Source organism: Vespa mandarinia, chromosome 17 (genome assembly GCF_050613455.1).
Source record: "Vespa mandarinia isolate Hongniang chromosome 17, ASM5061345v1, whole genome shotgun sequence".
NCBI lineage: Eukaryota > Metazoa > Arthropoda > Insecta > Hymenoptera > Vespidae > Vespa > Vespa mandarinia.
In genome coordinates this window covers 4,772,384-4,787,877 of record NC_140826.1, presented here as the reverse complement: position 1 = coordinate 4,787,877, position 15,494 = coordinate 4,772,384, and the positions used below count along the sequence as shown (strand labels likewise).

Genomic DNA, 15,494 nt, shown 5'->3' with positions numbered 1-15,494 from the left:
CATCTTTCGTCCGCATCGCGTGGGTGTGCATTAACGCGCAAAAATACGAGCGCATCGATCGCATAGAAATGGAAATTAATCCTCCGAGATAGTTAAAGATGGTGACGAAACATATTTTCTCTCTCTCCCTCTCTCGAGACAACATTATCGATAAGATATCGAAACATTCTCGCTTCTGATACAATTTCTCGATATCGATAAAAAGATATATCTATCGCGTGACAATCGAGTACCTAAAGTATCCGAGGATCGTTCAAAAGGTAAGGTAATTGGAAACATTCGACGATTAAGATTCGACGATTAAAATTCGACGATCGGAAAATAATAAACCGTGTGATACCTGACGAGAGTCGTGTGAGAAATTTTTTTGGCGTTTTGACGTTCGCACTATTAAAGAAAAAGAAATAAAATGTAAAAGTAAAATGGATAAAGGTCTACAAAATCGACGCTCGCTCGGTGGAGTTTGGAAAATTCGAGCTCGTTAAAATCGATCGAAGGAGTCGAACTTTGTAAAACCGGTTTAGGGAGGTGCACCTTCGAAAACTTATCCTATTAGGAGTTTCACCTTCAAAGAAGAGGGTAGGGCAAGTACACGTTCTCCCTACGACTAGGAGAGAGTGCCGTCCCCGACGCGAGCAACGCTAGACACACACCGGCGCAATTCTTGGAAGCTGAAATTCGAATTTACAGCAAAATTAAATGTCGATGCCACATATAATCGACAAGAATAACGACTGACGAAAATACGAGCTCTCCCTCTCTCGATAGATCGTACGTAACTTCGTCGAAGCAAATATGAGAATATCTTATCTGGAGATGTTGACAAAAATCAAAATCGGACAATAAAAACACATAAATTCGTTGGCCTAGATAGAAACGATGCCGATAGGTTACTTTTGCGAGGAGATAACATTGGAAATGTTCGCGCTACGACTATCGTTAAGCCACGTAAACTCCGATATTAAAAATTCTCCCAATACTTGAACATTCGTTGTCATTTTTAATCTCAAACTAAACGATCGAACGACGAACGAACCAAACGATACGAGAGCTAGGAGACGTTACTTTTCTATCTTTCTACGTATTTTATTGTCTAGGCTTCAGGTGAAATCAATATTTGCGACACGTTCGAGGATATCCGAGAGATGAAAACATTCGTCATTGAAATACGAGAAGAAAAATAAGATTGGAATATTTTTGCTTTGTAGAAAAATCGCACTCGTAATCATCCTAACCAGGGCAGGATTGGATCTCGATCCAATAGCATTGAAGAGACTGAAAATCACCGTTCCAAAGTTAGGCCTGATACCATGGTTCGTCGAAGCCGGTATGATCGCAGTTTTGACGAGATATCTCATAGGATTACCATGGATCTGGGGTTTACTACTCGGAAGTATAATAGCAGCCGTATCTCCAGCCGTTGTGGTACCTTGTCTCTTCAGATTACGCGAGAGGGGTTACGGCGTCGCAAAGGTAAATTTCTTCTCATCTTTATTATTATTATTATCATTATCATCATCATCATCATCATCGTCATCATCGTCATCATCATCATCATCATCATCATCATTATTATTATTATTAATAGTAACAATTAATAACGGTCGTTAAAGGATCGTAAGGTACTCGAATCGATAATTAAAGTATTTGTACCTTGGAACGAAAGTAATGCACGAGGAATGTCGTGTCAAAGGAAAATTCGCACGCTCATAATGCGTGTAACCTCTACCCCGTTGTATCTCATAACGCCATAAAGTGGCTAGCTGGCAGCAGCGGGTAGACAATTTTCGAGCGAATATACCGTTGCTCAGGGGAGAGAAAGCAAAGCAGCCATAATTAAATCCTTTTTTGTAACGTGTGCGTTTTGCGGCTACCCGCTTGTGTCCTTTCTCTCTATTCACTTTACCCCGTTCAAACGTTTTTCAAACCGCAAACAAAGAATAAAGTGCCGAGATTTTAATCCGCCTTTGATAAAGAAGAACGTACAGCGTACCTATATTTTCCATTGTCAATGCGGAAAATGCATTCGAATGAATTTTAATACGGCCGATCCACGAATTCGTTTTAGCTTTGAAGCAACGATGTCTGGGTTTACGGTGTCGATTGCGCGAAAAAGAAAAAAAGAGGAGGAAAGAAGGAGTATAAGCAGAGTTACACTTTATTTCGTCTCGATGAAATGCGCGCCCTCCGTGTTCGAATATTTCCTCTATAATACAATAGACTAGGATAGGATCGGATAGAATAGTGTAGAATAGAATAGAATAGAATAGAAGAGAATAGAAGAGAATAGGATAGAATGGAGAATACAATTCTTTTTGTCTTTTTATATCCAGACGGAATATGGGTAAGCGATAGTGAGAAATACGAAAAAAAAAAAAAAAAAAAAAAAATATATATATATATATATATGCATGCGAGCATAGAGTAGATAGATAATTAGGGAGTAAGTTTCTCCCTTAGAACTTCCATTTGCCTCCGGTGCACATGTGCCACAGGTTTTCCGCAAAGTTGCTCCATTATGTTGAGAGAAGTTTGAGTTTTCTCGAATACGCGGCAAGAAAAACGGACTGGACATAACCTGCCTGTCAAGAACAATACGCACGAGCTCGTCTCGCAGGAAACATTTTTCACAATAATTACATATAAATCTAATTCGCTGTCGTTACTTATAATTAATAATCGTTAATAATAAACTGAGGGCTCCTAACCTTCGGTCAAACGATTTTAAAAGCTTTACTTTCCAACTTTTAAATTGTATCTACTTTTGCAAGATGGCATTAGTACGAGAAAGAAATAGAAAGAGCTCAACATAAATTTCTAAGTTAAATCGACTTAACTCGAGTCGCCAAGTTCCCGTAGATTAACATCCCATCTACTTTGCCTTTTTCAAAACCTCTTATAGAATAACACGTAACTCGCAAGTTTTACAATTTACTACATTGCACGGTCTTGCTTCGATCCTCCAGAAAGGCACAAATATTTCATATCAAAAGGGGTACAAATCAAATTGAAAGATTTTACAAGCTACATCCGTAATAACGCCGACGCGCACGGCAATTGATTTTTCTCCTTCGGGTTCGTTTTTCCATCGAACAAGAGAAGGTCGAATGGTTTTCCTCGAATGGCGTCTCCACTAGCACGAGGATGTACGATATTACAGAGCGTAATTACTCATTAAGCCATCTCGATAATACGTTCTTACGGAAAATGACAAGTCGTTGGAAATTGGAGAAAGAGAGAGAGAGAGAGAGAGAGAGAGAGAAAATTTCAATGACAAGACCGGTACTCGGCCGTACCGCGCGATCGCTGTCGTCTACTTTACAACTCGACGCGCCAATGGGCATTGATTTTCAAAGCACGAACCACGAGAGTAGTCGCGGAACGCGTTTAATCGGACCGAGCGCAGCACGCGATCGGAACGCGTCCTTTAAATGGTATATACTACGGGATAATCTCTCTCGTTTTTCCTTCTTTTTTGTCCATGGAATTCCATTAATAACGCGAATAACATCGGCGTTGATTCCGCTTATAAGCGACATCGCTATTTAATTTACATCGCCGAGCTATAATGGACGCGGAAGTGTCGTTAGTTTAGTGACATTATGACACATTTTCAGTTTACAAAGGAGAAGGGAATAAATGATAAAGGAAAGGAATTTTGTATAATTCAAGTTAGAAAATGGAGCGGAAGCTGTTTGCAGACTGACGATAGATCGACTATCCTTCCGAATACGATATTCATGAGAAGAAAGGATCTAAGGAGTTCTTGCTCGTTTGCAAATCTACGAGAATCAATTCGATCGCGTATCGAACGGAAAAGTGCTCGACGTCGCCCTCCCCCCCCCCCCTCCCACCCTATAAGAACACGTTTCCTATAGCATCCTGGAGTCTTTCTTCTATGCGCTCGCATGTATTTACCTTGTACGTAAGACGGACTTGGAAAAAGGAGAATGACAGAACGGAAAGCGAAAGCGTATTTCGAGTTGCGCGCGATTTTTCCTAATATTTTAACGAAACAAATTCCACGGGGTAAAATTCAATTTTTTAGTCGTCGCCAAAGGACGGCAAAGTACGTCTTTCATTTGGATGAAAAGCAGCAAGCAACGAACGAAAGTACGTAGGCGTAGCTACAGATGGGACCCGCTTTTGATGTTTTCAGAGTAGAAATATTTCCGATATAAATAATACCACCACAAAACCGCCAATCCTCCCATCGCATCAAGCCACAAAACGTTTGAAAGCACAGTCTAGCTCATAGCGGGCCACGCTACAAATAATAACGATATTCCAGACGAGTGAAATTTTAGATTTATTCGTATTTGCCGCGTCGCTGCTTAAACATTCATCAAAATATTCATACGATTTTCTCTATATTTCGTTATAGCTCTAACCGCACGGAGGACCGTTTTATCGCGTAACCGCGAATAAAATCGCCCTATAAGCGTATCGATAAAAATGACGAGAGTTTGAAGAAGAAAAAAAAAGAAAAAAAGAAAAAAGAAAAGAATCCGCTAGACGTTTCGTCTGATCTCTTTTTTCGAAATTTATGCGTTCTCGCTTAAGTATCGCGATCAATATTTAACGCGCCTAGGAATAGGATTCGCGCGAACGAGCACGAACATTCTACTGTCGCGTCGGATTATATTCATCGAATACAATATCAAACTCTGTTGGACAAATTGACAATTTCTCCGACTATCGGCGTTATGGCCGAATGTAGTTCGTTTCGGAGAACTAATTAAAAGAGAATAAGGAAATGGAGAAAATGTCGAGTAAAAGTACATAGCTGAGAATGGCGTTCTATAAAACTGATCAGAAAGTTGGAAAGAGCGGTCGGACAAACGCTAGTCACGAATCGTCGTCGTTGTCGTCGTCGTCGTCGTCCTCGTCGTCGTCGTCTCGGAAGAACGCATCAGGAAAATCGGCGATCTCAAATCCCGAACGAACTATCGTCGTCGTCGGCGATAGATAGCCTGGAGGAGATTACAAACGAGTCCTCAAGTGTCGTTTCTCCTTTTCCTTCCTTCGTTCTTAGCTTTCATCGACTAACACTCGACGGATTCTTTTCGGTAGCGACACCGAACGCTGACAAAACTTTCCGCGATGATCTCTCCAACTTCCGACTCCATTCTTCCGACGACACCGACGATCGCAACGCGAAGGGAAAATGAAATTACGCTCGATAATGAAGTTTACTCGATTTTCCAAGTTTATTCTTCGAGATATATATATATATATATATATATATATATATATATATATGTATGTATATATATATATATATATATATATACACGTATACGGGTGCCTCCCCCAAATCGAGCGTTACTTTCGTTAAGAGAGGAAAAAATGTACCCTAAAGAAAATCTCGTATTAATCAGATGATATACGAAGCTTTGAATCAAAGAACTTCTTCTCCTGACATTTGGGTCAACGTTATCAACGAAAAGCAATGAAGGATAGTCGAAAGTTTATCGAGTTGATTAAACTACTCTGTAAAAGGAAATGCATCTTTCATAGAACCATAATCGAACATGCGCGCGCGCGCTTTATGGCATATCCTTTTATCTATCGACAAAGTTTTAAACGCGTCTAACTATTTTTAAAAAGATGAAACTCAAAGATAAATTCGTCGAACGACATCGTCTGACATTTCCTACTCGTAGATAATATTCACGACTAAAGTTGCTGGTTTTTATTTTTTTTTTTTCTCCTTTTTTTTCAGGGTATCCCGACGCTGATCATAGCAGTAGCTGGAATCGACGATGCTGCGTCGGTCGCAATATATGGCATCGTAAAGAGCGTCATGTTTTCTCACGATGCGCTTTGGTATCAGATTCTTCAAGGACCTATCGCTATAATCGGTGGTCTCGGCTTCGGTATACTCTGGGGTTGTTTGGCGAAGTACGTTCCAGAAAAGGGTGACGTGAGTATTCTCTTTCTTTCGATTTTCCTATTATCCCAGTAGCATTCTCCTATTTAATGGAAAAGTTTAACGATACCCCTATATCTAAAGTAAACTAGGAATCTACAAAGACTAATCGAATTTATTTTGTTGCATTATGAAAAAATTGGATTTGCGAAATATTTATAAAGTATGGAAATAAATGTCAAAGAGAAATTGTTGATGTTTATATACTCTTGCAACAAAAAAGAGATCTTTTCAACGATCATTAGATAAATGAAGGCAACGCTATCAAGATAATGTCGTTGTTATTAACGCGTTGATCGTTGCAATTTTCTTAGAAACTAATTGACGGAATGTGAAAAAATTTTTCACGTGTTTTTTTTTTAGATAAGAAATTGGAGTGACGGTCGTTTCGAAGGAATTATAACCAAATACAAAGCGTCGATACAAAAATTTGTCAATTGCGTAAAGAGATTCGTTCGCAAGGACGAGGAACGGTCAACCATTCTCTCTCTCTCTCTCTCTCTCTCTCTCTCTCTCTCTCTCTCTCTCTCTCTCTCTCTCTCTCTCTCTCTCTCTCTCTCGAGCGAGCGACGTCTGTCACTCGTCTCGGCGCGGTAGTATAATAGGTCTTAATGCCCTCGACGCGGCACAACGTTTGTTCGGCGAACCGTGTGATTCTCGTCGTTACTGATTTATCGACGCCCTCGACTAGTCTCGCGGCGAATACGAGAGAGCGCGCGCGATTAAGGACGCAGCCTCGTTAGCGCGGCTTGCCAACTGGAATATCTACAAGACCACGATACTGCTGTATTTTCTTTTTCTCCATCTTATTCCTACTATTATAGTTCTTATCGTTACAGACATGTACCTCTTATTGCGCGTCTATGTGTGTTTTTGACAATACCCTTTCGTCTTAATTTCTTTCATTTCACAAGAGAAGAGGATCGAAGAAACGCACGATAAATATCGTTCGATTCGTTCGAGCAACGAATCCAATATTATTTCCTCTGACTTTATTAAAAGAGAATAATTGAAAAGTGAAACACGTCGATGAAATAAGTTTGACGCGCTTTGACGAGTTCGTATCAGCATTATAGTCGGGATCTCTTCTTGAAAGACGCGGACCCCAACTATAAAATCCTCAAACAAAGTATCATCGAGATCGAGAAGCTATATGACTAATAATCCCACCTGTTGGTCGACATATGTCGTATTAACGAGCCACGTACTCGTTTACGCATAAAGGAATAAAGAGATTCAATTATTGAACGTATCCGAGTACACGAAGATAAGAGTGGCGCGTCCGTGTCTTGATAGGGAAAAAATCTTGTTCCTCGTCTACGTTTTCCGCATTTCTTATATCGATTTTAAAAATTAATTCGTCCCACGTCGCACGGTCACGTTGTACGAGACATCTTCGACAAGAGTTATACACTTCCAAAGGGAGTATCGCAATCTCGTGTAAACCGTCGAAGCAAACGGTTGCTTCCTCGTCCTCCCTCTTTTCTTCCTTTCCTTCTCGGAAGGAAAGAGAAAACGGACAAGTTTGGAGACGCGCATTATCCCGCCAGAAAGATCGATCGTCCTCGATCGAGTTAGAAGATCTCCCTCCATCCACTTGGAAGTCTTCTTCCCTACTTTCGTTCCTTTCCATCGATCGAAAATGCCAAAGAAACCCTCTGCTGGAGAGGTACGATAAAGTGCATTAATGACGGATAAAGAGGGTACTACTACTTTCTTTTAGTTTACCGAGTTATCCTTTTCATACCGTCTCTTGCTATCTCTCCGTTTCGATGATCAAGTTACGGGGGAAAAAAAAAAGAAAAAAGGTATCGTTGCACATTCCCCAAACAAGAGAAATAATTTCTAATTCGGAATAATTTCTTTTCCAAGCCAAGATATTCACTTTGACGATCAACTGTTTCGATTATTTATCCAGCTACCGCTATTATATCTGGTCATTGCACTGCTGTTTATTTGTAGAATCACTTGTCCTTTTTCTTTTGTTTTTTTTTTCTTTCCCGTGTAAACGACGTTAAAGCATCTTTCTGCCGGCGAAGAATTCATCATTCGCATTCTTTCCTCGTAATCTATTTTGTCGCGACTCGATTTTGTCTCGATCGATCGAGTTGCAACCATCGACCGATTCGAAAATGTTCTTTTTCGCAAAACGAATATCTCGGTCGTTCGACATGAGAAAGAAAACGTAGGAGCGAACGAAGTATAGAGTTTCGAATCGTTGAGTTTCTCCTCGTAGTTTTCCGTAGTCGGACGCGAGGGAAATAAATCGTCGTCATGGCGAAAATGGAAATCGATTTGCCGAGAAACTGATTGGAATTTGCTTCGTACGAAAGTATTGGCCCTTCGACGTCGCGATAGAATCGATATTTTCGTTTAACAAAGAAAATGTCTCGATTGAGAAAACGTCGCTATTTCGGTAAATAACCCATCGAATTAGTCTAATAGTTACTTCGATTTCATTGACATACTCGTGATACTCGTGAAAAAAAACGCGAAGTAAGCGAGAAGGGAGGCCGAAGCAGAGAGCACGAGGCGACGGCTAAAGTAGCACGGCTAGTGCGATTAAAAACTTTAAGGTTAAAAAAGCACAGAAAAGGAGAGGATGAAGAATAAACCGAGGCGATTTTGAAAACGGAACGAACTTTTACTTGATGCGAGAGAGAGAGAGAGGGACTTGTAGGTCGAGTTGCCAAGGGATATTCAACCACAATTGCGTTCTACGAGTACGCTTCTTGCATACACACAGTGGACTCAAGTTTATACAAATTTTGCCTTTAACCAATCCGATAAACTAGGCAACGGGAATGGCCAGTTTCGTACGGGTTCTCGACGATCTCGCAAAACGATACGCAAATTCTAGTCGCACGAGAAGCTTTCGAGGACAAGTCTAGATCTAGTCGTGTCGCACGATATAAAGGGTGAATCGTGTCTCTAGTTTTTATCCTTAAAATATCCTCTCCTTCTTACGGAATATAGAGAGAAGGGACTAAAGAGGCATGCATGCATAGCGATTACATAAATTATAACTTATATCGTACATCGTATCGCGTTCTCGAGAGTTCTCCTTATCTCTAACGACCGGAACCGTGGGTAATTCAGGTATGGGCGTTAAGCGAGTCACCCGGTATACGTATATACTCTCTATAATATATACTATATACGTGTTGTGTCGGTGCACGTTCGCGCGCGCAAACGTACGTAACTAGAAAGAGAAAATACACGCAAAACAGGGCAGTAGGTCAAACGAGATACATAGGGTCGGTCATCCACCCCTCTGGCCTCCTCCCTATATGCATCCTCGCAGCTGCTTACAAATCTGGATCTCTCGCACGGAATCGGATAAATCCACTTTCGTCGGATAAATCTACTTCGGTTTCTCCGTAGAAGCGAGAGGAGCGGCGAAGGGAAGGTGACGGTGACGGTGACGGTGACGGTGACGGTGACGGTGACGGTGACGGTGACGGTGACGGTGACGATGAGTTTATATTCTAGAAATCTAAATATACTGCGAGCTCACCGTAAATCGCCAAGCTCTCCGGAGTAAATCGCATAACGATTTATTCGGCTTAATATACGATTTAATCTACGCGCGCTATCGAATTTACGATACGAATTTCGCGTTGGAGGTTAGCCATAGATACGTATGCGTTTACCTAGCTCTATATCGATTCGAGCGGTCGACTCGTTTCGTTGGCAAAGTATCCGTTTATTCCGAGTATGATATATTTTTTGCCGATAGCTAATTCGTGGCCCATTCGAATAACAACGAAACACGGAGAAGGCACGAAGAAACGAAAAGATGCGAATAAAAAGAAAGAGAGAGAGAGAGAGAGAGAGAGAGAGAGAGAGAGAGAAAAGCAGGATAGTGGGTCGATCGAGGAGAGGGAGAGAGAAAATAGGTATACAATACCTATATTATCCCAGTGCATCCTCGCGAGTCAGGATTCTTCTTTGTATGTATCCCAGATGCAATAGCGACGCGCTACGTGCAAAGTGCATTGACCCGCGAAATACGCGTTCCTACGAGAACGCCTATCTCGGCTTCTACGATATAAGATTTCACTCACCCGTTCCTTCGTCCTAAAACAGACGTTTTAACGCGCTTCTTTTCCATCAAAATAAAAAAGGAGAACAAAAATGAAAAAAGAAACGCAATTTCCAGAGACGTCTTCCTTCTCTTCTCTATTGGTCTTCCTCTCGCGTATACATAGGAGATACAAGCGTCAAGAGTATTTGCTATTCCTTGAAATTATTTATTGCGAGTTAACGAGAGACGCTATACAATTTTAATATTCCTTTCGCAGTTGAGATCAATTTTCCTCGATTTCTTTGAAAGAGCTATCTTCCATTAACGCGGTAAAGAACGATATTAAAAACAATGATACAAAAGATGAAAAATCGTTCTCTTATGTACAATGTAATACACTTGACGTTGAGAGATCGCAGTTACCATAAAATAATGCGCTAATAAAATCGGGAACATGTTCTTCGACAAGGACAAATAAAGCGGACTTACTTGAAAAAAGATTCGATTCTCTGGCTCTAGTATCGCGGAATAGATACCGCTGACGGGTGGACAAAGTAGAGTCGCATTATGAGAAGAGAATATTGTTATTTATCAGTGGCGTAGTAAGTCTCCCTTCGATTACGTTAGCGTGTGCCTGTTCGAACGTGCCTGTAAGCTGGCATAACGTAACGAAAAGGAAAAAAAAAAAAAAAAGAAAAAAACAAAACAAAAAAACGAAACAAGAACGGAACGTGACTCATTGTTGTGTACAAACGAATATGCTCGTAAGAGGAATTTTATAACGTTGACTTTTTTTCATTTCAAAACAAAAGCTGTGAGTAAGGTCGATATTTCGTTTGGATTAATTTACGTAAAAATTCGAATCGTTCGAATTTTTTAATACTGTCAAAGAAGTCACCTTATAACCTTACAATTGTTATTCGCCTTTATACGAATTTGACTGCTATCAGTTAGTATATCGCAATAAATGCTCGATTTTTATTACGTCAAACTCAAAAAGGTTTTCGAGAGCCTATCGAATTCATTTGTTTCCGTAAATTTCGAATGCGGTAGACGCGACCCAGATCGTTTATCAACCATCCACTGTCTCGTGTCGAGCAGGTGTGCACCACGAATGCGAGAGAGGGGGGGGGAGAGCGGGCGGAATTCTATGTACGTAGCATAGCGGGAAGAAAAAAATGTGATGAATGGCTATCAATGCGAGTGTTTACATGCAATTCGATCGGTCGACCGTCCGTTAGTTAGACGGCAACGTTTTTACTATAGATATGTTTATTTATTTTCAATCTCCTTCTTTTTTTCTTCCTCGATGCATCCATTCATTCCAAATCGATGAACTTTTTCAATATTTGCCATGCATTAAAATACTCGATGAAACGATCAATGACGTTTATAAAAATAAGTTGTATCCATCGTACACGTCCTATCAAATGCGTACGCCTGAATATATACGAGAGGATATTCTCGATATAGCATAATGTTTAGCCAATTTCCATATTAATGTAAATACGCTATATGTCACGAAAGGCATTATCTCTCGACATCCGGACGGACGAATATCGATCGTATGCACGCGGATACATGTATGTACATGTATACCTACTACGTATTTACGGACTCACAAAGTGTCCGAATATTTCTCATTCTTCGCGCACAAAGGTACATACATGTGTGACATTTAACTATTATTCCAAAGCAACGTCCTATCGAACGTTATAAAAGTAAGAGCTCCGAAAATTGGGTTTCTCTTCTCGTAGATCTTTTTAAACGAGAGGCAAAGGACAGAGAATGCGAATTTTGTTTCTTTTCCGAGTAAACGAGACGAAAAATAGCGTAAAGAAAAGTGTCGTTCCACTCTCATGAATTGCAAATTACGAAAATGAGATAGAGAGAGAGAGAGAGAGAGAGAGAGAGAGAGAGAGAGAGAGAGAGAGAGAGGAGGAGGATGGCTCGTAAAGAAGCGAAGAGACGAATTACGTCGATAGCCATCCAACAATCCGTCGTGCTTTCATAAGAGCGGAGCTAACTGCGAATGCAGCAACGCCGGTCTATGAAGCAGTTCATTTTGCGAGAGTTGCAGCCTGCTACGATAATGAAGAAGCCGACGAAGAATATATTTGCTCTACGATGCTCGAACCGAACTCTTCTCTCTTGCTCTGTGCTCGGATGTCGCGTGAAAAAGCAAACATTTACATATTTACTTTTTCGCCTGACATCTGGCCGTAATAATCTGTGACGCGTTACGGAAACGTGATCGTTACCGACGACACGTTAAAAAAAGTCATTCGAGAAAAAGCAAGTAACTATCTATCGGGTATATTTTAATCTTCGATAAATCTCCAAAAAAGTGAGATAATCAAAGTCGCGGGAAAGAAGGTAAAAGATTCGTGTACGTTTTTGAAGGAGAAGAGTCTCAAGACGAAGGAAGGATCGACTTCGAGGAGAAATCTAAATCATTGCGACCTCGCCTTTGAAAAGCACCGAGAGATCGAATTTCAAATACGAAAAGCCAGGGAACATGAGTTACGAATCGAGTTAGAAAGTCGAAGCAACGCCTGCTTAAAGGACAAATTTTTTATTTCTTATTGCGATCACGTTGCGCATACATGGACGCGAAGGGGAAAGAAAAGGATAGACGAAAATAAGTACACGGAGAAACGTAGGACGTTCATCCGTTTTCGAAATATCGATTGCAACGAATTTGAAATTCAATGCCTGCGTCGAAAGTTGCAAAGTTTCGTAGTCACGGCGATGGCAAAGGCGCCGACGACGCCTATCGATTTGGGCGAATTAAATGTTTGTGTACGGATTCGGTCAGAACTTAGTTGCCGCATTGGCACCTGCATTGCCTCCCAACAAATCTAACCGCTTCCTTTTCTTCCTTTTCCGTTCTCTCACGTACATTAGACGTCGCCAATTTCAATTATCTTTCTACGACTTTACGAATTACAACGTAAGAGATACTTAGCCGCGTAACCAGCGTCGTTACCTACATTCGTTACCGGGCTACCAAGAAACCGTCTGGAATTTCTCACGATTACGCTAATTATCGTATGCTCCGCCCTATATCGTTATCCTCTAGATCCTACCCAAGAGTTTGGAATTCTTTCTTTCTTTCTCTCTCTCTCTCTCTCTCTCTCTCTCTCTCGCTCTCTCTCTCTCTCTGTCCCCCTCTTTAACTCGCGACGATTTTTAATCGTTCGCCGAGGACGACTCGGAGAAATAGTCGAAATACCGCATGTTTGAGTTCCCTCGAAAATACGAGGATTATACGCAGGCTTTGTGTTCCGCTACCCTTTAATACCACCTGTTTCGAGTTTATTGAAGGACGCTCTTAGAAAGTTTCGTTGGACGGAGAACGAGGACAAGTGGCTTATGTTGAAAGTTTGCGGGCAGAATTGTTTGCAAATTTACTATCGTATTATTTTATGATAATATTGTGCTTTTACGAGAAACCCTTGGAGAAAAGTAAAACGTTAATTTTTATCCGAGGACACGTCGTTTCGTGGCTTTGGGAAACTGATCTCTGCCCTGAAAACTTGTCCGAACGAGATTTAAATTTTGAATGTTTATTTTGAGTGTTACAAAGTCTACGATTTTCAAGATAATGCTAAATACTTGCTAACACGATGAATTTGAGATCGTAGCTCGTTTAGTTTCCTGAAAAAGACCGTCCAAGATAAATCCTCCATGTGAAAAGCTAATGTGGTTAACCTTTTATGAAAAAATACGAATAACAAAGAGACAAAAGGAAAGAGAACGATAATATATATATATATATGCAGTAGCACGGTGGTACAACACATTTTGGCGCATCCAGAGCGCACATCCTATAACGATTTTCTTTCGTGTTTCCACTTTGCGTTTTTCCAGCCACGAGTTTTTTGCGACGACAATAAAACCTCGATTGGTACGTTCGTTGGTACGATAGAAAATTGGATACCTAGTGGGAATGTATGTATCTCTCCCTCTCTCTTTCCCCTCCCAGGACCAAAGAAATATCGTATTCACGAATTCTGTGATACATGTGAAATTGAATCCTCCTGGAATCGGCAAGAAGACACTTCCGTTGCGAGAGATAAGAAAAACAAACATTCAAGAGTATTACAGAGGGATTTCGAGGTTTCTTCGAATCAAAGCGAAAGTTACGACCCGCGTTGAAAACTGAGAGCTTCCTCGAATGACAACGAGCGAACGTTCTTGGTCCTATCCAGTGAAAGATCGCATCTCCGACACCTCTATTTATCATAAAGCAAAGAGCTCGTCTCCTAGCTGATAAAAAAGTATATCTTAAATCATATTCGTCGTTCCTCTTGGCAGCATCTCCTACGATACATATCGAATGTACGGATACTGGCATACATATATGAAACATCTTTGTACCTTGCTCGCTCTCATGTTTCATGCATATTGCAAATTTTTTCGAAGGCCGTGAGATATAAATTATCCATTCTCGAGAAGTAAAGCCCTCCTTTTATAAAACCGGAGGATTAATGTCGTTGTCCAATGTCTTCGAGGAGTAAATAAGATAAACTATACACATGTATATAGGCGGCACGATTAAGCGACATCGTCGAATCGAAAAAGTTCACGGGGTATTTAACGCGAGGGAACCTCTTTAATGGACAACTTCATCTTATTCCTTAGAAAGAAACTTGAGCTCGTTATAGGGCCTTTGTACGATGGCACGACGAGGAGATGTTTCTTTTTTTCTCTCTTTCCTTTCCCGGAAGTCTATTGGTCTCTCGCACACGTACGCATCTGCGTGTCCGTGTCGCGTCTGTATTTGAAATGATCGATAAAACGAGAGAAAGAGAGGGAAAGGAACGGCGAAGAAGATGGGTGTCGCGGAAACGCAATATTCCTCGACTTACGGCAATATCCCGACGCATTCACAAGAGTCTAGCGGGATACCGCGTACTTCTTTTATCGATGGAATCTTTAGTTTCTCTCACACGCGTTCTCTCTCTCTCTCTCTCTCTCTCTCTCTCCCTCCCTCCCTCCCTCCCCGTACCACCAAAATTTCATAACACCGAGCGTGAGTTGAATGCACGAGGCGAAAAATAACTCCGACGAGAATTTCTTTCCCCGTAGCTTTTTTCATTTTCTGTTCTTTTTTTCGAATTCTTGGAGGGAAAAAAAGCGTCAGCAGGTATACGTAAATCCGACTCCATTATACTATCATGGTATACGACCATTCTGAACGCAGTTTTACAAATATTTCCGCACTGTACCTCTCGAGTAATCTTGTTCATTTAAATGTTAAGTCTACCGAAAAGTTCTCTGCCTGCTTAGCGCACAATTATTTTTAAATTCCTAAAGAAAAATGTTTTACATAAAACTGACAGAACTGTAAGGCTAAACTTTATATTTTTGTCCGTAAAGATGATACGTGTAATATACCTGATTTCTCTCGAAAAAGATCGATTATATCGATTCGATATTTTGCCCGTATATACACGTTCCCAATGGCTCGCTCGTTAAAGAAAAGGTGAACTTGGGTAAAGGAAACAATCGTCCACGGAAATGAGGTAG

General features: G+C 40.8%; 2 protein-coding genes across 12 annotated transcripts in view; one reads left to right on the top strand and one right to left on the bottom strand.

Annotated features, from left to right (window-relative positions):
* The window catches only part of Nha1 (Na[+]/H[+] hydrogen antiporter 1), a 45,304-nt gene that overhangs the window by 17,215 nt on the left and 12,595 nt on the right, over positions 1–15,494 (top strand). For both annotated transcript variants that reach the window (XM_085662242.1, XM_085662241.1), the window contains exons 3-4: positions 1,209–1,473; positions 5,726–5,926. In XM_085662242.1, the coding sequence (XP_085518368.1) occupies positions 1,209–1,473; positions 5,726–5,926 (466 nt within the window). The remainder of the gene's footprint in view (positions 1–1,208; positions 1,474–5,725; positions 5,927–15,494) is intronic.
* LOC118443588 (uncharacterized) overlaps positions 1–15,494 on the bottom strand; it is a 66,227-nt gene that overhangs the window by 39,860 nt on the left and 10,873 nt on the right. The window lies entirely within an intron of this gene.